At 41.2% G+C, this 21450-nt stretch overlaps 1 protein-coding gene across 1 annotated transcript; it reads right to left on the bottom strand.

Moving 5' to 3' along the window:
- Positions 1–893: 893 nt before the first annotated feature.
- LOC102740602 (uncharacterized) lies at positions 894–12970 on the bottom strand. Its single transcript, XM_081812262.1, is given in 6 exon segments — positions 894–4538; positions 4540–5847; positions 6199–6382; positions 6905–7003; positions 10291–10417; positions 11329–12970. Coding segments are annotated over 6 exon segments (1806 nt in total). The 5' UTR covers positions 11377–12970; the 3' UTR covers positions 894–4498.
- Between the last annotated feature and the right edge of the window lie 8480 nt (positions 12971–21450).

Consider the following 21450-nt stretch of genomic DNA (forward strand, 5'->3'; position numbering starts at 1 on the left):
TGAAGAAAACCCGTAAGACAGATTGACTGGTGAGTTGTTCCAAACATATAAGGACTAAACTGATTCAAATTTTATAGAAAGTCTTTCAGAACAGTTACCAACTCTTTTTATGGGGCAATATAAACTTGACACAAAACACAGACAAGTACATGACAAGAAATTACAAGACAAACCTCTAATTAACAGAGAAATAATTTTTTTTAAGTCATATACTGAATCTAGCAAAATGAGAAGGCTAATTAGCCAATATATACCACGTCCAAGTGTGGTTTATTCCAGGAAGACATGTTGTTTTACCATCTGAAAATCAAGGAATGTAGTAATTCACATTAACAAACTGAAGGATTTTTTTAAAGACCATAATACATGCAGAGAAGGCACTGGATAAAATATTCACTCACAATTAAAAAAAAAAAAAAACTTGGCAAACTGGGAATAAAACAGTTCTCTTCGTTTTTAAAAGTAATCTATGAGGGCGCCTGGGTGGCTCAGTTGGTTAAGTGACTGCCTTCGGCTCAGGTCATGATCCTGGAGTCCCGGGATCGAGTCCCACATCGGGCTCCCTGCTCGGCAGGGAGTCTGCTTCTCCCTCTGACCCTCTCATGCTCTATCTCATTCTCTGTCTCAAATAAATAAATAAAATCTTTAAAAAAAAAAAAGTAATCTATGAAAAACTTACAGCTATTATTATACTTATGAAATATTGAACATTTTCCCCTAAGATCAGGAACAGAGCAAAGATGTTCATTTTCATCATTTCTATTCATCACTGTAAAGCAATGAGGCAAAAAAAAAAAAAAAAAAAGATAAAGTTTAGAAATCAAGTAAGACGTCCTTTTGTTATTGACAGGATTGTACACAGAAAATCCAAAATAATCCACAAACTATTTGAATAATTCAAGTAATAATAATTTAATTTATAAATGTTACTGGATAAAAAGATCAATGTACAAAAAGAAATTGCAATTCATGCTAGCTAAAAAATTAAACAGGAAATAAATAAAAATATTTACAAAGCAAAACATACCACATACCTAGAAATAAATTAAACAAAGATATTCAAGTCTTCTACAATTAAACTACAAAACACTGTTGAGAGAAATTAAAGACAACCTAGGTAAATGGATGATTATGTTTCATTGGAAGACTCAATCTTGCAAAGATGTCAATTTCATTCAGGTAATGGCATCGTCAATGCAATTCCAAGCACACTCTCAGCATATTTGTGAAAATTGATAAGGATGTTCTAAAAATAATATAGAAACAAATGAGGAATAGAGAAGGCAGGACAATCTTAAATAAAAATGCAATCTAAAGATATGTTAACAGATGGCATCTAACCTTTCTGAAAGGATTTTTAGAACTACTCAGCCCCTGCTGAGCTACCAGACTTCAGTTCCCTCCTGTTGTAAGACCCTAGTAAGCACAACATGCCAGCTGACAATATTACCCGACTTGCCCCCTGCTGCCTCCTCCCCTCTCCGCACACATCTCACTCTGATTCATTTGGTGCAAACTCTACTCTGGTTTCTGGATGAGCACAGGAGCCAGTCCTAAACAAATCAGAGTATTACATTCCTTTGGCCACAGTGATTAGATAACTATTGGCAAGTGAGCCAATCAGATTCTATTATAATGATCATATTGGGAGTTGTTCAAAAAGACTATCGCTCTTTTCTCCCTGAGATTTCAACCTAGAAAGAAAGCAGCCTGGATCTTCTGGGAACTACGGTAGAGAGAAATAGCCTGCCAGGAAGAATAGCTAAATGTAAGAAGATGCGCAGCCAAGATACGGACACTGAACTCATCCAGATAACAGCTTTTTAGCCCCAGGATCCCAGCCATCCCCAAAGGACTTCTTCAATAATCAAACCAATAAATTCCCTTTATAGCTTATACATATGAGAAGAGTGAAAAGACAAGCCAGACACGGGGAAAAGTTATCTGCAATATATATATATATATATAATCTACGTAAGTTATGAATATATGATATATAACACATGGTTTTACATATGTGTATGTAACTAGACATAGAGATACACATACATACAATAGAAGACAAGTAACTAGAAGGAAACCCTTCAAATAAAAAAGGAACCAAAAATGGGTGAAATGCTTCAACAGGGTGCCCTCATAAAAGATATCCAAATAGCCAATAAGCACATAAAAAAGCATTTACCATCACTACATATCAGGTAACTGCAAACTAAAACTAAAGCAGGATATTACCATGTCCTCTGCTGGATGCCTAAGATTAGAAAGGGCTGGCCAACTAGGTGGAACAATTGGAATTTGCATGCATTGCTTTTAGGATGATAGGTGAAATCCACCTTTTTGAAAAACTGGAATACCTATTAAAACTAAAGCTAAAGTCTACCTATGAGTCAGTGATCTCATTCCTACAAACAAAACATATACCAAGAGAAATAAGTGTAAGTCAGTAAAAAGAGTGATTAAAAGGCAAACTAGACATCATGCTGAGAAAAGAAGCCAAACATATAATTGTACATATTGTATTTAAGCACTTACATAAAGATCAAGAAGATCAAGAAGAAGCAAACCTAATACACTGAATAAAAGTCAAACTGTGGTTTCCTCTGTGGAGCAATTATTGAGAAGGCAGATAAATAAACTTTCTGGAATCCTGGGAATGTTCTGTTTACCGGGGTATGTACATAAGTGAAATTTCATCAAGCTATACACTTAAGATTAGCACATGTCGTGCACAGTAGCGTATATATGCTTTACTAAAACAGCAGAAAATGAGGTCTACTTTCAGAAATAAACGGGAAATATAATGGAAGGGAAAAGTGTAGCTAGATGTACCTGAAGAAGCACAAACCAAAGAACCTTCATCTTTCCCAAATAAAAAAGCAGAAAAATCTGAAGGTGTCAAATATAAATTTTCCTCCACTAAAATAGGATGATGCCCTGTCTGATGCTTACCTCGCTTATACCTAATTTCCCTTACTGTCCACAGCCCTTCTTGCTGGAGATGCCAGTGGATTTGCACAGATGTCTTTCCCCTTGAGCAAAGTGACGTGACGGGATTGCACTACACAAATAACAACCCTGCTCCAAAATGGGGCCACCTCTATAGAGCCAGTTGATGTGCTAGAGGGACTGTCAGATCAGCAAAAGGACAATGCTGGAACTTGCCAGAAAACCTAAGAAGCTGTGTATGACTGTAATGGAGGAACTTATGGAAAGGTCTATGGAGCTGCTGCCTCTGACTTTACTGAAGTAGAAGCATTTAATGTTCTGTTTCAAGCTAGTGTTGATTGGTGGGTCCGATCATCAGGAAAATGAGCCGGACACTGAAGCTCACCAGGCCCCTATGTATCTGTCTCCATCCTATGGCCCCACTAAACAAAGAATAATAGCTTCTTCCCGCTGCCTTCCAATTCTCATGCAAACTCTGTTTCAGACAACTCTAACCTGGGACTGGATAAGGAAATGATTCTGAGAAATGGAGTCCCAACCATGTCCAAATTAACACACACAAGCCAGCTCAACCAACTTTACTTCTAGCTTTCTTGTCACAAGGTCCCTTTTTAAACTCAAAACACTGGGTCCAATTCCTAGCCATGAGCAAGGACAGAGAAAATACAAAAACAACGTATTAGATGCGACTCTTCTTTTGAGAACTTGCCCTTATTAATTTCTGTTGAAATGGATTATTAGACAGAAAAAGCTTTTAATAATAAAAACTGATAACCTCAAAAACTTTAGGTTCTTTTAGTTAAAAAAAGAAAAAAAAGGGAAAAAAAATTGGGTAGGCAATTTCCAGTATCTGCCATACTAGAAATGACCAATTACAAGAAAAAAATTACAAAAGAAATTACAAATACCAAAGTGTTGATACCATAACAGGTGTGATACTGCACACCTGGAGAACAGTGAGTATTAATTAGATACTAATTAAAAAAAAAAAAAGACCACTCCTGCCTGCATTTGAAAAACACCTTGAATCCCCTATGGGTCCAAAAGATTTTGTAACGTAAAGAACATTTACATCTTGGCCGAAATAAAAGTACCTATAATAAAATGTGGTTAGAGCTGAAAAAGTATTAGAGGAAAATTCATCACCTTAAATATTCGTATCAGAAAACAGAAACCAATTATCAATGAGCCAGCAGTCCACTTTACAGGTGAGGCCCTGATCCGTGCTTCTCGTGTGAATTTTCTTGCACGCCGGAAGTGACATTCACGAAGGCATTCCCACAAGGTGTACGGACACAGGTTTCTCTCAGCTGTGAGTTCTCAAGTCGTCAAACAGATACGCAACACTTTCTTGCCTTCTTATATTCATGGCGCATCTCCACAACGTTCCAGATATGCTGTGAGTGAAAACGCCTTGCAGACGTTCCCACATTTCACACCATTTATACATTTTCCCTAGTGTGAGTTTTCACATGTCTTCGAAAGTAGGCAGGACACACAAAGGCTTTTCCACATTCCTTACATTCATATGGTTTCTCTCCAGTGTGGCTTCTTACATGTCTTCGAAAGGATGAGGGACAACTGAAGGCTTTCCCACATTCCAGACATTCGAAGGGTTTCTCGCCAGTGTGCATCCTTGCATGGACAGTAAGGTATGAAGAATGGCGAAAGGCTTTCCCACATTCCTTACATTCATAGGGTTTCTCCCCAGTATGTGTTCTCATGTGGATCCTCAGAGCTGAGGGATAAATAAAGGCTTTGCCACATTTCTTACATTCATAAGGTTTCTCTCCAGTGTGAGTTCTTATATGTACTGTAAGGTGGGAGGAACTAATAAAGGCTTTCCCACATTCTTTACATTCATAAGGCTTCTCTCCAGTATGAGTTCTTAAGTGTTCAGTGAGGGATGAGGAACGGCTAAAGGCCTTCCCACATTCCTTACATTCATATTGTATCTTTCCAGTGTGATCTCTCACGTGTGCTCTGAAGGATGAGGGACAACTAAAGGCTTTTCCACATTCCTTACATTCATAGGGTTTCTCTCTACTTTGATTTTTCACGTGCGTATTAAGGGAAGTGGGAAGATAGAAGGCTTTTCCACATTCCAGGCATTCATAGGGTTTCTCTCCAGTGTGTTTTCTCATATGGATACTTAAGGAGGAGGGACAATTGTAGGCTTTCCCACATTCCTTACATTTATAGGGTTTCTCTCCTGTGTGTGTTCTGACGTGTACAGTGAGTTTTGAGGACTCGCTGAAGGCCTTCCCACACTCTTTACATTCGTAAGGCTTCTCTCCAGTATGAATTCTTATATGTATTATAAGGTGAGAGGAAGAACTAAAGGCCTTCCCACATTCCTTACATTCATATGGCTTATCTCCACTGTGAATTCTTTTGTGTTTGGAGAGTGAGGAAGAACAGCTAAACGCCTTCCCACATTCCCTACATTCATAAGGCTTATCTCCACTGTGAATCCTTTTGTGTTCTGTCAGGGATGAAGAACAGCTAAAGGTTTTTCCACATTCCTTACATTCATAGCTCATCTTTCCAGTGTGAATCTTCATATGTGCCCTAAAGAAGGAAGAACAACCGAAGGTTTTTGTACATTCTTTACATTCGTAAGGTTTCCCTTCAGTGGGATTTTTCACATGCTTCTTAAAACAAGCAAGAAAATGGAAAGCTTTCCCACATTCTTTACATTGATAGGGTTTGCTTCCAGTGTGAGACCTGATGTGATTCTTAAGGGATAAATGATCCGTGAAGGCCTTTTTACACTCATGGCATTCATAGGACTTCACTTCAGTAGTTCTCTTGAGTATATTAAGATGTGAAATTTGGCTGCAGTCTTGTCCACACTGATTTTCTTCATTACATTCATAGATGGTCTCCACAACTGGACTTCTTTTAAAAATAAAAGCACATTATTAGTAATAAATATACTTTTATCATTTTCAGTGATTACATTTTCTGCCCTGTCAAGTTACAAGTTCAAAGTCCTCACAGAAGGGTCTACAATAGCCAATATTATCACTGAGGTTTTTTTGACATACAATTTTTCTGGTAATTGCTTATAATTGAACTATGTGTCAAACATTGAAGATCTCAATGTCATTTTTGGGGAAAAAAATCTTAGAAAAATTCTTTATGAAATCACAATTTTTGACCAAGTTCTAGGTACACGTTTTTTAAGTTTTATGACATTTTAAGATCCTCTCCAGAGGCATGACTTTTTCTTTTTTGAATGGCACTCACCTCAAATGTCTCTCATGGTTTTTGTTCTGATAACAAATACCATGGTATTCCCAGTTTTTGTGTAAAATGGATGAGCAAGAATCATTCCTTTTGAACCTTACTATTTTCTGTTCACCAGATATTCTTTGTCCATAAATATCTTGTGGAGCTACTAATTCATTAGTTTTAAGTTGAATCTCAAAACCTGAAACAAAAAAGCAAAGGCACCTATAAGGAAAAGGACTTCTGGCAACGTAGCTGTTTCAGGACTTTAGTAATATACACAAGGGTCAAAATTGTAAGCAAGAAATAATTCCATGAAGACTGAGACTTATAGTAACACAAATAAGGTATTATTAGGAGAACAAAGGGCACCTGGCTGGCTCAGTCAGAAGAGCATGCAACACTTGATCCTGGGGTCATGAGTTTGAGCCCTATGCGGGTTGTAGAGATTGCTTAAATAAAACTTAAAAAGGAAAACAAAACAAAAAGGAACCAGTTCCTTCCTAAAATGCACATGACCAAATACTAACTTACAAGAAGAAATATGGACTGTCTTTCCCAAGAACAAGGAAAGTGTGAGAATACTGATAAAAAGTCAAAATAGTAATCTAAGGTATCTAGAAGATCACACCCCTCAAACAAAGCAAAGTTTTGTTTTGCTTTTATTTGATTTTTACAAACGTAATATCCCCCAACCAGGACAGTTTCTCCCAGGGATTCTTGCCTTCCTGGTGTTCCCCCTGGATAGGTCCACTTTCCACTGTCTCCAGGTCCTCCTCTTGTTTCCACCGAGAGATCAGATATGGTGTGTGCAGTGGATACCCTGTTAATGCAGAAAGGCTTATCATGAGGGAAAACAATGAGGAACCATAAACATTTCCATGAGACAGGGTCAAAATTTTGCTCTTCTGATACTGTAATTATGGGCAAGAGAAAATTGAATTTCTACAAAATGTTTGTCAAAAGTTTTTTAAAGCAGGAGCAGGATGGGGGAGTAGACAATGACACAGCCTCTGATTTCTAGAACTGATGTGATATTCATTATCTAAACTTCAATATTAGAAGCTGGTCTGATAGAGCCAGGATATTTTGTTCTCCTATTGCACATTAATAATCTCACAGAATACCAATCTTTTTTTTTTTTTGTCTTTTTTTTTTATTCTTATGTTAATCCCCATACATTACATCATTAGTTTTAGATGTAGTGTTCCATGATTCATGGTTTGTGCATAACACCCTGTGCTCCATGCAGAATGTGCCCTCCTCAATACCCACCACCAGGCTAACCCATCCTCCCACCCCCCTCCCCTCTAGAACCCTCAGTTTGTTTTTCAGAGTCCATCGTCTCTCATGGTTCGTCTACCCCTCCGATTTCCCCCGCTTCATTCTTCCCCTCCTGCTACCTTCTTCTTCTTTTTTTTTCAGAATACCAATCTTAAACAAGATTACTCTGAGACCATGATAAAATTAAACAAAATAAGGCCACTACATAATTTAATCTAAGGATGACCCCCCCCAAAAAAAGTCACTGTGCCACCCATAAAATACTCAATAATAAAATTTCTACCTCTTTTTGTCAGCATCCAATCTAAAGTGACCACCTGGACTGGGTTGAACAGTGTCCCTTGAAAATATATGTCCAAACAGATCAATGAAACAGAATAGAGCCCAGAATTAGACCTACATAAACATAGTCAGCTGATCTTTGACAAAGGATCAAAGGCAATCCGCAAAGAAGACAGTCTTTTCAACAGAGACCGAAACAACTAGCCATCAACATGCAAGAAAATTAATCTAGACACAGACTTTTACACTCTTCACAAAAATCAACCCAAAATGGATCACATGGATCAAAGACCTAAATGTAAAATGCAAAACTATGAAATTCCTCAAGGGAAACATCATATGAAGAGATAGTCCCATATGTCATCAGGAAAATGCGAATTAAAACAAAGAGAAACCGCCACACACCTATGAGAACAGCTAAAATCCATAACACTGACACCAACAAATGCTGGCAAGGCTGTAGAACAGGAACTCTCATTCATTGCTGGGGGGAATGCGAAATGGTACAGCACTTTGGAAGACAGTTTGGCAGCTTCTTACAAAACTAATCTTACTATATGATCAGGCAATCACACTCCTTGGAATTTACCCAGAGGAGCTGAAAACATGTCCACACAAAAACCTGCACATGCATGTTTTACTGCAGCTTTATTCACAACTGCCCAAACTTAGAAACAATTAAGATGTCCTTCAGAGGGTGAATGGATGAATAAAACTGCAGTACACCCAGACAATGAAATATTATTCTGAATTAAAAAGAAATGAATTATCAAGCCACGTAAAGACATGAAAGAAGCATAAATGCATATTACTAAGTGAAAGAAACCACTGAAAAATCTATATACCGTATGATTCCAACTATATGACATTCTAGAAAAGCCAAAACTATGGGGACAGTAAAAAGATCAGTGGTTGCCACAGGTTAGCGAGGAAGGAGATGAACTGATGAGGCAAAGAGGATTTTTAGGGCAGTGAAATTACTCTAAATGATACTATAATGATGTATACCACTACATATTTGTCCAAACCACAGAATGTATTCTGTGTTGAATGACTTCACCAAGAGTGAATCCTAATGTATAAACTATGGACTCAGGGTGATGATGATGTGTCGATTCAGGTTCATCAATTGTAACAAATGTGCCACTCTGGTAGGAGATGTTGATAGTGCAAGCGGCTGTACCCATATGGGAGCAGGGCACACACGAGAAGTCTCTGTATCTACCACTCACATCTGCTGTGAACCCACAACTGCTCTAAAAAAAAGTAAGTGTATCAAAACAAAATGTCATGTCCACTTGAAAGCTCAGAATGTTACTTTATTTGGAAATAGGGTCTTTGTAGCTATAATCAAGTAAAGATGGAGTTATACTGGATTAGGGTGGGTCTTAAATCCATTGATTAGTGTCCTTATAGGGAGGGGCATAGAGACAAAGGGGAAAAGGCCATGTGAGGACAAAGGCAAAGATTAGAATGATCTAGCTGCGTGGGGCACCTGGCTGGCTCAGCCGGGAGAGCATGCAACTCTTGATCTCGGGCTTGTGGGTTCTAGCCCCACATTGGGGGTGTAGAGATCACCTAAAAATAAAATCTTTAAAAAAATAGAAAAGAATGATATCACTGCAAACCAAGAAATGCCAAGTATTGCTGGCAACCACAGAGGCTAGGAAGAGACAAGGAGAGATTTCTCCCATAGAGCCTTCAGAAGGAGCATGGTCCTACTGACACCTTGTTTGTACTTCCAGTCTCCAGAAATGTGAAAAAATAAGTTTCTGCTGTTTTTATCCACAGTTTGTGGTACTTTGTTATGAAAGGCCTAGGAAAGGGGCGCCTGGGTGGCTCAGTCGTTAAGCGTCTGCCTTCGGCTCAGGTCATGATCCCAGGGTCCTGGGATGGAGCCCCACATCAGGCTCTCTGTTCAGCGGGAAGCCTCTTCTCCCTCTCCCACTGCCCCCTGCTTGTGTTCCCTCTCTCACTGTGTCTCTCTCTGTCAAATAAATACATAAAATCTTAAAAAAAAAAAAAAAAAAGGCCTAGGAAACCAATACAGCCTACTTCCACAGACCCATCCCCAAATCACTCACCCAAAGTACAAACCCTATAATATGTACTTTTTAACACCTTCTTTCTGAGACACACCACAGTTCCCCATGTCATACGTTCTCCCTTCCTGCACTGAGTAATAACCCCCCTCTTGCTTACATGTATGTTTCTGAGTAAAGACCATTGACATCATTAAAATTCTCATAAGGACCCAAACCATAAACCTCCCTAAGGCCCAAAGTGACCCCTGAAGTCTATGCCAGCACTTTCAATACTTAATAAGCCTCAAGGCTTTTAACCACAAGAAAAAGAAAAAGGCAGTTCACTACACAGATGTTTATTTTCATGGTGAAGCCACTAGACTTAAAGTTCCTTGGGGTCTGTGACCATGTCGGTCTTATTTACCAATTCATTCCTATTCCTCAGCCTAAATCCTAGAACAAGGTCAATTAGTAAGATTGTTTTCTAAACAACTAAATGAAGGAACGTTGCCATTCTTACCTAGGGAGGCCAGGTTCTGAAAGTTTTCCAGCATCACATCTCTGTAGAGGCTCCTCTGAGCAAAATCTAGCAGAGCCCACTCCTCCTGGGTGAAGTCCACGGCCACATCCTCAAAGACCACAGAGTCCTAAAACATCCCACATATATTCTTTTCAGAAAGGTGCCCACTCTCCCCACATGTGCAGGAAGATTGATGAGGTTGCTAATACTGGGAAACTGAGAATCAATTCACAGGAAGTTCTGAAAATTTTATGGTCTCCCAACATCTACCCTAGAATTCAGACACCAGATCTTTCTCTTTATACCCATTACATCCTTCCTAACTGACCCCATCCAGTCTATGTATCTAACCACACTTCTAAAACACCAAATTTATCTCTTGCACAGTTTGATGGTGACCATTTCCAATCTTATGATCCAGGACAGTCCAGAGCCTACAAGAAATGACAGAAATGCTCTAGAGATGAAATAATTTCCACACGGACACCAGCAATTCCTTGTTACACAAAAATTTCACCTGCTTCCTTCTTTCCCACCACAGCACTCAGCACAACATGAAAGACTGGGTCAAATCCAAGTGAGGTTTAAATGCATAAAAACACACTGAGGAACAGGGAGCTTTTCTTTCTTTCTTTCTTTCCCTATCTATCTATCTATCTATCTATCTATCTTCCCACAAACCTGAGGCCCAGGAGCTTGCAGAAATATAACTTTCACCTCAGGCCCACAGCTGGCCATATTGTATTCTAGGCCAGGAGTCAGCAAACTATAGCACATGGGCTGAATCCAGCCTACTATTTGCTTACGTAAAGTTTTATTGGAACACAATAAAATATTTGTTTATGTACTGTCTGTGGCTGCTTTCAAACTAAATTGGTGGTTTAATTGCAATAGAAACTCTTTAGCCTTCAACGCCTAAGACACTTACAATGTGGCCCAATAGAGAAATAGATCACTAACAACTGCTCTAAACAATTAGGAGGTCAAGGACCTGGTGGAATAGAAAATTCTTTTGGAGAATAATTAGCTCCTACTTACCTGTGTCATATTTTTCTGTAACTCTGCAACTTTTCTTTCTTCTTCCATGTTCCCTTCATGAAGAAAGTCAAGAGTACTGAGAAGTTAGAGCTGAGGCAGGAGAAAGAAAACACAAGAATCCAGGTCTCCCCACAATTTCCACAACTCATGAGCCTGGATGTTGCAGCATATCCGTTATGAGGGATCACTCCCCTCAAAACACACACACACACACACACACACACACACGTATAAAGCATACCCCCAAGACACCCAACCAAATACACACTGATCTTGTAAGGAGATGGAGTAATCTTATCTCCTCTAGAGCTAAAAAAACATTGCTGGGATCCTTGCTAATTAAAAAAAAGGTTAAAAAAGGTTAAGAGTCCCATGTTCTAAGTTAACTGAAATCTAAAAAAGTTTAGCTGTCAGTTTTCCCATGATAATGAAAAACAAAAAACAGCAGACAATGCCTGCAACCATAACTTTGACACTGTGTCAAATCCAAAAAAAGCATTTATAGATGCAACTTCTGGGGGCTCCACTCCCAGTATTTCTTACTTCTGCACCACTGGCAGCTAACAGGAATTACTGCTCAGCCCCTGACCACTGAACCCTCCCCTCCATGGGCTGCAGGGCGTCTGAAACTTGATTTTTGCGAAAAAGCATCAACAGACATCAACAGTGAATTCCACACGTAGGAGGTAGAGAAGACTCTCATCCTAAATTGTGCCTACACAGAACAGAAGAGCAGAACAAGAATACCTGAAGTGAAGTTAGCAACATGTCATCTCCGATAGTAATATCTGCAGCTCTATTACATAAATTTTTTTTTCTTTTTTTTTTTATTTGTGAGAGAGAGAATGAGAGAGAGCACGAGATGGAGGAGGGTCAGAGGGAGAAGCAGACTCCCTGCTGAGCAGGGAGCCCGATGTGGGACTCGATCCCAGGACTCCAGGATCATGACCTGAGCCGAAGGCAGTCGCTTAACCAACTGAGCCACCCAGGCGCCCTCTATTACATAAATTTAAAATAATGAAAACACAACAGTTTTTTCCATGCAGTGGATCAAGTAGTATATTTTAAAACTGAAAAAAATCACAACATTCTTTACTAAATTAATAACGTGCCATTTAAGCAACCATGATGTGAGAATGATCTTGCAAAGAGCTTTTCTTTCATAGAAGCTCTGCAAATCAGGTATTATTACAACCAGCTTATAGTTGAGAAATCTGAGAATCAATTAACCATACACTCAATGTTACCCAGTCAGAAAGCTGCTGAGGTGTATGTAACACAGGGTGTATTACATAGATGTGTGAGTGCAGGCCTATTTGTCTTCAAAGCCTAAACTCCCAATGAGTGTACTTCTGAACATATACCTTACAATTTAGTTGTTAGTGAGGCCCTTATTACTAACATTACCAGAGTCTAGCCTAGAACCCTGCTGTGCACTACGCAAAGTAGGCAAATGAAGTATTCTATTTAAATGTTTTATCTTGGGGCGCCTGGGTGGCTCAGCTGGTTAAGTGTCTGGCTCTTGATTTCAGCTCAGGTCATGATCTCAGGGTCGAGAGATCAAGCCCTGCATCAGGCTCTGTGCTCTGTGCAAAGTCTGTCTGTCTCTCTCCCTGTGCTCCTCTCTGGGAGGGGAGAAATAAACAAACAAACAAACAAACAAACAAATAAATAAATCCTCTTAAAAATAAATAAATAAATGTTTTATCTTTGAGCTCCTTTAGACTAAGCCCCCCCCCTTTTTTAAAGATTTTATTTATTTATTTGACAGAGAGAGACATGGTGAGAGAGGGAACACAAGCAGGGGGAGTGGGAGAGGGAGAAGCAGACTCCCCGCGGAGCAGGGAGCCCCATGAGGGGCTCGATCTCAGGACCCTGGGATCATGACCTGAGCCGAAGGCAGACGCTTAACGACTGAGCCACCCAAGTGCCTCTAAGCCCCCTTTTTTGAGCAAGGACACTTCCCTTAAGGCCCCTACCTCTTGCTCCTTCATTTCATATTTACTTAGGTAATATTTACCCCAATCCCACCACATACAGTCACAGGGGATACAGCACTGAACAAAACAGAAAAATCCTGAAGTACATGGATGTTATAATCATTTGAGGGAGGGCAGTAAATGAACAAAATGTATCAGGTGTGGTATATGATACACAATAATGCAGCACATTACAGGGATAAAGAGGCACATACACATTTATTTTTAGCCAGTTAGGACTACTTTTGTAGCCGGGAAGAAGCAGAAAATTAAAAGAAGTGTTTCAGATAACACTGGAAATCCACAGTTGGTGTGGTACATATATTTACATATTTATATGAATATCATCAACTCCCAGAGAAAATAAAATCAGTATGAGTGGGCTAACCATTAACTTAAAGGATAGAAAAGGAACAGCATAAAGGTTTAGAAAAATGAAAATAGGACAAAATTAATATTTTTAAAAAACTAATAAAAAGAATCATAAAAATGAACAATGTGTCCTTTGAAAACTAATGAAATCAACAAAGCTTTAGCAATTTTAACAGAGCATAGACAAAGAGTTATGAATGAGTCATAATCACAGATGTTGAAGGGAGAATACAACAAAAAAGTTAAGAGAATATACATGAAAATGTACATATAATGAATGAATTTCTAGAAAGAAGTACAACTTTCTGGCAATGATCTAAAATAAATACAAAACTTGATTACATCCAATCCTAAAAGAAAAAAAAAAAAAAACAGTAGTTTAAAACATGCCCACAAAGGAAATATGAATTACAAATTGTTTCACAGGCAACTTCACCAAATAAGTAAAGGATTCATAATTCCATTGTAGGGATGGAAAATACTGTTTTCCTGAGTGTTTCCAAGCCAAAAAAGTACAACTCAAAACAAAACAGGAAAGATCTCATTCACACATATGAATGCAAAATAATATAAAAGTTTTAGTACAGTCGAGAATTGAATAATGAGGGTATAATCACTAACCAAGTTCATTTCCTCCTAGGAATGAAAGGTGGTTAAAAATGAAATCCTCAATTAATATAATCATCACATTAATATTAAAAGATCATATGGCTCTTCCTCTTAAATACAAAATAGTTAACGATCTATATCAATATCCACTGCTGATCATTTAACCCATTAGAACTAGAGAATAACTTTAATTAGGAAAAAATAATTATCATCTACAACACCTACAGCAAACATCTTTTTTTTTTTTTTAAAGGAAGCTCAGTGCCCAGTGTGGAGCCTAGCAGAGCTTGAATTCACGACCCTGTGATCAAGACCTGAGCTGAGACCAAGACATTATGACTGGGGTCACCTGGGTAGCTCAGTCGGTTAAGCGCGGTACTCTTGATTTTGGTTCAGGTCTTTTTTTTTTTTTTTAAGATTTTATTTTATTTTATTTGAGAGAGAGTGAGCGAGAAAGAGAGCACAAGCCAGGGGGAGAGGCAGAGGGAGAAGCAGACTCTCTGCTGAGCAGGGAGCCCGACGCGGGGCTCGATCCCAGAACTCTGGGATCATGACCTGAGCCAAAAGCAGACGGTTAATCAACTGAGCCACCCAGACGCCCCAGGTTCAGGTCTTGATCTCAGGGTTGTGAGATCCAGTCCCAGAGGTCGGGGTGGGGCTCGGGGAGTCCGCTTAAGATTCTCTCTCTCCCTCCCCTCAAGATTCTCTCTCTCCCTCCCCTCGCTCTCTCTCTCAAAAAAAAAAAAAGTCAGACACTTAACTGAGCCATCCAGGCGCCCCACAAGCATCCTATTTAAATGCTGAAATGATAGAATAACTTCCTCTGGGATCAGGAACAAGGCAAGGATTCAAATTATATGCTATTCTAGTACTGTCTGTCCACTGGAGTGGAGGTCCTAGCAAACACGCTAAAGAAATAAAAAAGAATGCAAGGTACAGGAATAAAAGAGAAAACGCTGAAAATGGCACATGATCTCACTCTCGGTGTGAAATTCAAAATAATCTACAGATAAATGATTAAAATTTATAGCTGCATTCGACGATGAAGGGGGTTACAGAGATACTAAGTAATCAGTTCACATTTATGTACCTGAATATAATGTATCAAACTGATGCCCAGAGGCAAGGTAAAATTCACGGATGAAATATCTCCTGCACCAGGAGGGGAGATGGGAACGGAGTTGAGGCAAATGTCACCCCGTGCTCACCGAACACGCCGAAATCCACTGACCAGCGTACAGACGAGGTGGAGGCGCTCGTCCCCGTGACCGAATGGCAGGGATGCTTTTACTTTCCGAAAAGACAGCAAAGGATGCTTTGGAAGGCCGATTACATACGAGGGTGGTTTTCTAACTCTAGCCTGCAGCCGACTCAACCCGGCTGCTGAACGCAGCCCAGAGCTCCTGATTCAGTGAGTTTGGGACGAGCCGCGGCCGGGGGAGGCCCCCGGCGCTGGGTTCCGGCGGGGGCAGGGGGCACGGCCAGGGCGGCGGTCCTCCCAATGCCTACCTCTCCCCCTCCCGCAGGCCGGACCTGGGGCTGGTCTGACCGAGCCGGGAAGGACGCGCCGAACTGAGGCAAAACACTAGCCCAGACGCGAGGGGAGGATCGCGGAGATATGGCCGCCAACTCGCGCACGCGCAAGAGCGCATTTCTGCTTCCGGTTTCTGATCCGCGCACAGCGTAAGGGGCGGGGCTTCGGGAACTGAGCGTTAAGGACTAGGGGCGACCTGCCCCTGACCCCTTCATGGGCTGGGGTAAGAGGAGGTCACTATAGCCAGGCTGGTGTTTTGGGGCACTCTGAGACAAGAGGATGTCCATATCCCTGGGGATTGCTACAACAAGTTAATGAGCCCATAAGGCAGAGATGGCAGGTCTCCTAAGCACAGCTAGCAGGCTTTAGCTGTAGTCCCTCTCAGATCTGCTGTCAAGGATGGCATTCCAGCCCCCCCTCAAAGGAACATCAAGACCTCCAATTCTTGGGCCCAGCCAGCTAAAACATTACTTAAAGTAAATAAAGGTGCCTGGGTGGCTCAGTCGGTTAGGTGTCTGCCTTCAGCTTGGGTCATGGTCCTGGGGTCCTGGGATTGAGCCCCGCATCGGGCTCCCTGCTCAGCAGAGTCTGCTTCTCCCTCTGCCCCTCCCCCTGCTTGTGCTCTCTCTTTCTCAAATAAATAAATAAAAATCTTAAAAAAAAAAAAAAAGTAGGGACACCTGGGTGGCTCAGTCGGTTAAGTGGCTTCCTTCGGCCGGGTCATGATCCCACCAAGGCCCACCCACATCGGGCTCCTTGCTCAGCAGGGAGCCTGCTTCTCCCTCTCTCTCCCTCTGCTTGTGCTCTCTCTGCCAAATAAATAAAATCTTTAAAAAAAAAAAAAGTAAAGTCAAAGAAGTTTATATCCCTGCCCTTCCCAGGAGCCCAAAGAAGGTGGCTATTTTACTGAAGGAATGTTCTAAACCACAAGATGGGTGTTGGGTTCTGCTTACCACAGTTTCTTACCAGGATGCCACCCAGAGGAAGAAAGAGCCCAAACTCCTGGGGGAGGTGAGACATGACAGAATGCAGGATCCTGGAAAAAAAGGCCTGGTCCCCTCTGCTGGAAAAGAGAAAAAAAAAGTACAGTGTCACCACTGTAAGAACTGAGACAATTTATCCTCTGCTTTGCCAGTGACCTTCCAAAAAGTACTAAAAGACAAAAAGGCAAAAGGGGAAGGCAAAAAAAGGAAGGGCTCTTTCTTGGAGGAGGAAATACACAGCATCTCTATGATTAAGGTCCTACCCCAAGAAAGCACTCCCTCTCCCCAACCCCAGGAAATGAATGGCTTGGGAGGAGGATTAACGATTATCAGCTTAGCTAGTAAAATTGGCCCACTTTTGCTAAAAGATGATTCTGTCCTGGTTGTTCCTCCCAGACAGTCCCTTTTCCCATTACTGAAATGGGACCTGCTGAGCCAACCTCATGAAACAAGCTGAAAGCTTTTGCTATTGGTGGGCGCCAGTCGTTGAGAACTAGTTAACTTTCCTTTATCAGCGGAGGTGGTCAATATGCTGCAGGAACTACCAGCTGAGAAAGGCGCTGAAGGAGTTCAGGCCATCCTCGCTGACTTAGTGAAAGAAGGGACACCGATTCCTGCCATTTCACCTTTTAGTTCCTGGTGCAGCCTGTGCTTAAAGCTACTAAGCATAAATGAAGCTGACCATAGACTATAGTTAAACATGATTATTCCCTTCATTAGAGCACCCCTACCAGATATCACTGCCTTAATGGATGACATTTAAGCCGAAATTATAAATTTGGCTAATATGTTCTACTCAATAAAAGTTTCACAGGAGAGAAAGGCATCCTCTCCCACAGCCCACATGCTGTGCTCTCTCTCTCTCTCTTTTTTAAATATTTTATTTATTTGAGAGAGAGAGCATGAGCAGGGGTAGGAGGGAGAGGGAGAAGCAGACTTTCCGCTGAGCAGGGAGCCCGACGGGGGCTCGATCCCAAGACCCCAAGATCATGACCTGAGCCAAAGGCAGATCCTTAACCAACTGAGCTACCCAGACACCCCCGTACTGTGTTCTCTTAAAGGCACTGTGGGACAAACTTGGACCTGCTTCCAATACCCAGGAAGTAGAACGAATCCCCTTAGACTAAATAAATAACGCTAGCCACAAATGACCATCAACTTTAACCTGTACTCTGTGACTGGGCCTCCTCCCCATAGCTAAGGAGCCCAATCTAGACTGCAGCTAAGCAGTTTTATATTCTGCATTTGTCTTCTGAAGGGGCAGGGCAAAAAGCATCTCACCTCATCAGAACCTAGGAGGCAATGAGAAACTGTCTGCTGACAGTTTCCCGGGGGAGGTGAGTGGGAGATGGCCTCATGGGGGCTCCTCACAGGCCTTCTATCCTTTCATGTTCTGGGAGAATCACAGGGCATTCTGCCAACATTCAGATTGGCCACAGGTCAAGCCTTTGCCTGCATGGCCTATGTGGATAGATACAAAGATGCAAGGGGGCCACAGCAGAGTCATTTCTCTACAACTCTGGCCCCCTATTTTTCATGTGTCTACCTAAGAGTTCTTTTTAGATGGTTTTTGTTTGTTTGTTTGTTTGTTTTGTGGTAGGCAGAATAATGCCCCTGCCAAAGATGTCCATGTCCTAATCCCCAGAACTTGTGAATGTATTACTTTGTATGCCAAAGGGGACTATGCAGGTGTGGCTAAATTAAGGTTCTTGAGACAGGGGAATTATTGAGGTGGGCCCAATGTAATCACAGGGATCTTTATAAGTGAAAGAGGGAGGCAGTAGGGTCAGAGTCAGAGGAAGAAGTGTGAGAATGGAAGCGGTGATCAGAGTGATTTATGGTCGTGAGCCAAGGAATGGAGACAGCCTCTAGAAGCTGAAAAGGTAAGGAAACGAATTCTCCCCTAGAGTCTCCAGAAGAAACACAGCCCTCTGGACACACTGAATTTGGCCCAATGAGACCCATTTCAAATGCCTGACCTTCACAACTATGAGATAATAAATTTGTTTTGTTTTAAGCTACTAAGTTTCCGGTAACTTGTTATAGCAGCACTAGGAGGCTAACACAGATACTGTAATTAATTGTACCCATAGGGGCTTATACCAGAATTGATTCTGTTCTTTTTTTTTTTTTTAAGATTGTATTTATTTATTTATTTGAGAGAGAGAGCAAGAGTGAGCAGGAGGGAGAGGGAGAGAAAACCTGAAGCGGACTCTGTGCTGAGTGCAGAGCCTGATGCAGGGCTCAATCCCAGGATGGTGAGATCACGACCTGAGCCAAAACCAAGAGTCAGACGCTTAACTGACTGAGCCACCCGGGTGCCCCTGATTCTGTTGTTTTAGAGAACTTCAGACAAAACTGACCAGGGCCATGACTCCCAGTAGGGTGATGAGGGAGGGATATGTGGAGGATATACTTCAGCCAGGCTCCCCATGCAGAGCCAAGCCAATTAAATCATTAAACTGGGTGCAGCAAGAGGTGTTGGCAGCTGAACACATCCTGCTTCAGCTGCCAGCAGGAAGTCCAAGGTAACACAATTGTTCATTACCACTCGTGCTAAAGTGTTCAGAACACTGTCATCGTATGTGGGAAGTATACAAAATAGGCCAATAATAATAGGATGAGGCCAAAGGGAATCATATTAGTGCCCAGAAAGTTAATTTCGTTCTGTTAATTCACGTTCAGTATCAAGGGAGGCTGCTGCTCCCTAGAGGTTCTTTGAAGTGTCTAAATGTGAACATCTGTTTCAGAGGTTACCTTGGGGCATGGAGAGGAAGTTTATGGATTGAGACTTTTTTAGAATTTTACTGTGTCATTACAAATTCAGCATCCTCGTCTTACTGCAATTAAACTCACACTTTCCCACCTCCAGAGATCTTGGAGACCGAAACATTGGCCAGATCTCTTAAAAATATTTGTTTCCCTACAGAGTTTCTGTTTCGGATGATAAAAAAGTTTTGGAAATGGACAGTGGGGATAGTCGGACAACTTTGTAAATATACTGAATGCCACTGAGTTGTACGTTTAAAGATGACTGAAGTGGTAAGTTTAAATTTTACTGCAGTTTTTATTTTTTTTTTAAGATTTTATTTATTTGACAGAGAGAGAGACAGCGAGAGAGGGAACACAAGCAGGGGGAGGGGGAGGGGGAGAGGGAGAAGCAGGCTTCCCGCCGAGCAGGGAGCCCGGAGGCTCGGGGCTCTATCCCAGGGATCATGACCTGAGCGAAAGGCAGACACTTAACTGACTGAGCCACCCAGGCGCCCCTTTACTGCAGTTTTTAAAAACATTTGTTGTCCTTCATTATCTTATCTCATTGGCTGCATTTTTCTCTGAGCAGTGTGTCAGCTACACACACTTTCCGATCTCCCAGGAGGAGCAAAGGAAGGAGCTAGGGAAAGTGTACAAAGGTTTATTTGGGAATAGCAGAGAACTGCAATTTGGGACAAACAACCTACAGCAAAAACCATACACTAGTTCAACAAACAAAGGAGAGAAACATTATTTTTTGAAGAAGGAGAAAGTTGAGAGGGGTTGTTTTGAACAAGAGTCCATTGGAGAAAAGGAAGAGTTCAGGGTGATGATAGTTTCTCATTGCCTGAGTTGCTGGGGAAGTCTATTTCTTATAGGAGATGCAATGTACATCTTCTGTTGGGGAATGTAATTTCCCGTTGAGGATTCTTCTGTTGGGGAGTGTATAATTGATAATTCTTATAGTGATTAAGGAGTGGTATCCTGTAAGTTTCCCCTCTGGCCTCCTGACTGCATTTAGTAAGGTTTCTCAGAGTTTCTGAGAATAAATTACAATTCTATCAGAATAGCAGGTTCACTACCTAGTCCTTGACATATCCCAGGGAAACAAATCCCTCAAGCCAAGAAGAATTACAGCAATTCAGAATTCCCTCCCCTTTCACCAAAAGACAATTTAGAGAATTCCTAAGACTTATTGTAGACTGTCCATTTCCAACTTAATGTAATTATCTGCCTCCTTCTATGATGTGACTAATGACATCCCTGACACTCTGCCATGGCTAATATGGAGAAATTTCCCACTCTGGGTCTCCCAAATTATAGTAAGCGCTTTTCTTTTTCTTAGTACTTGAAAGGGATGGCCAAGCTCTTAGACTTTTAACTCAAAATCATAATGGAAATCAGAGGCCCATTAGGCGTAACAGTTGCTCTCCTAACCCAGTAAAGAAGACAGTAGCCTCAGCTGCACATCTAGACAAACCATCTTTTTTTTTTTTTTTAAGATTTTTATTTATTTATTTGACAGAGAGACACAGAGAGAGAGGGAACACAAGCAGGGGGAGTGGGAGAGGGAGAAGCAGGCTTCCCGCTGAGCTGGGAGCGCGTGGCTCGATCCCAAGATCCTGAGATCATGACCTGAGCCGAAGGCCGACGCTTAACGACTGAGCCACTCAGGCGCCCCTAGACAAACCATCTTATTTAAACTTAGGGTCACCTCTTCACCTCCAACGTAGTGGACTGAGGTGCTGTTGTAGCGTTTTCTCCCTCTTTCCTCAGGTGCAGTTTTCAGCTCCCTTCCCAGGTTAAGGGGAATCACAGACCAGGAGGCTGAACTATATTGAAGAAAAATGAATCATGAATAGTGACTTTATGTGGCCATAGGAAAAGCTCGAGT

Source organism: Leptonychotes weddellii, chromosome 1 (genome assembly GCF_054177405.1).
Source record: "Leptonychotes weddellii isolate Sample4059 chromosome 1, ASM5417740v2, whole genome shotgun sequence".
Lineage (NCBI taxonomy): Eukaryota > Metazoa > Chordata > Mammalia > Carnivora > Phocidae > Leptonychotes > Leptonychotes weddellii.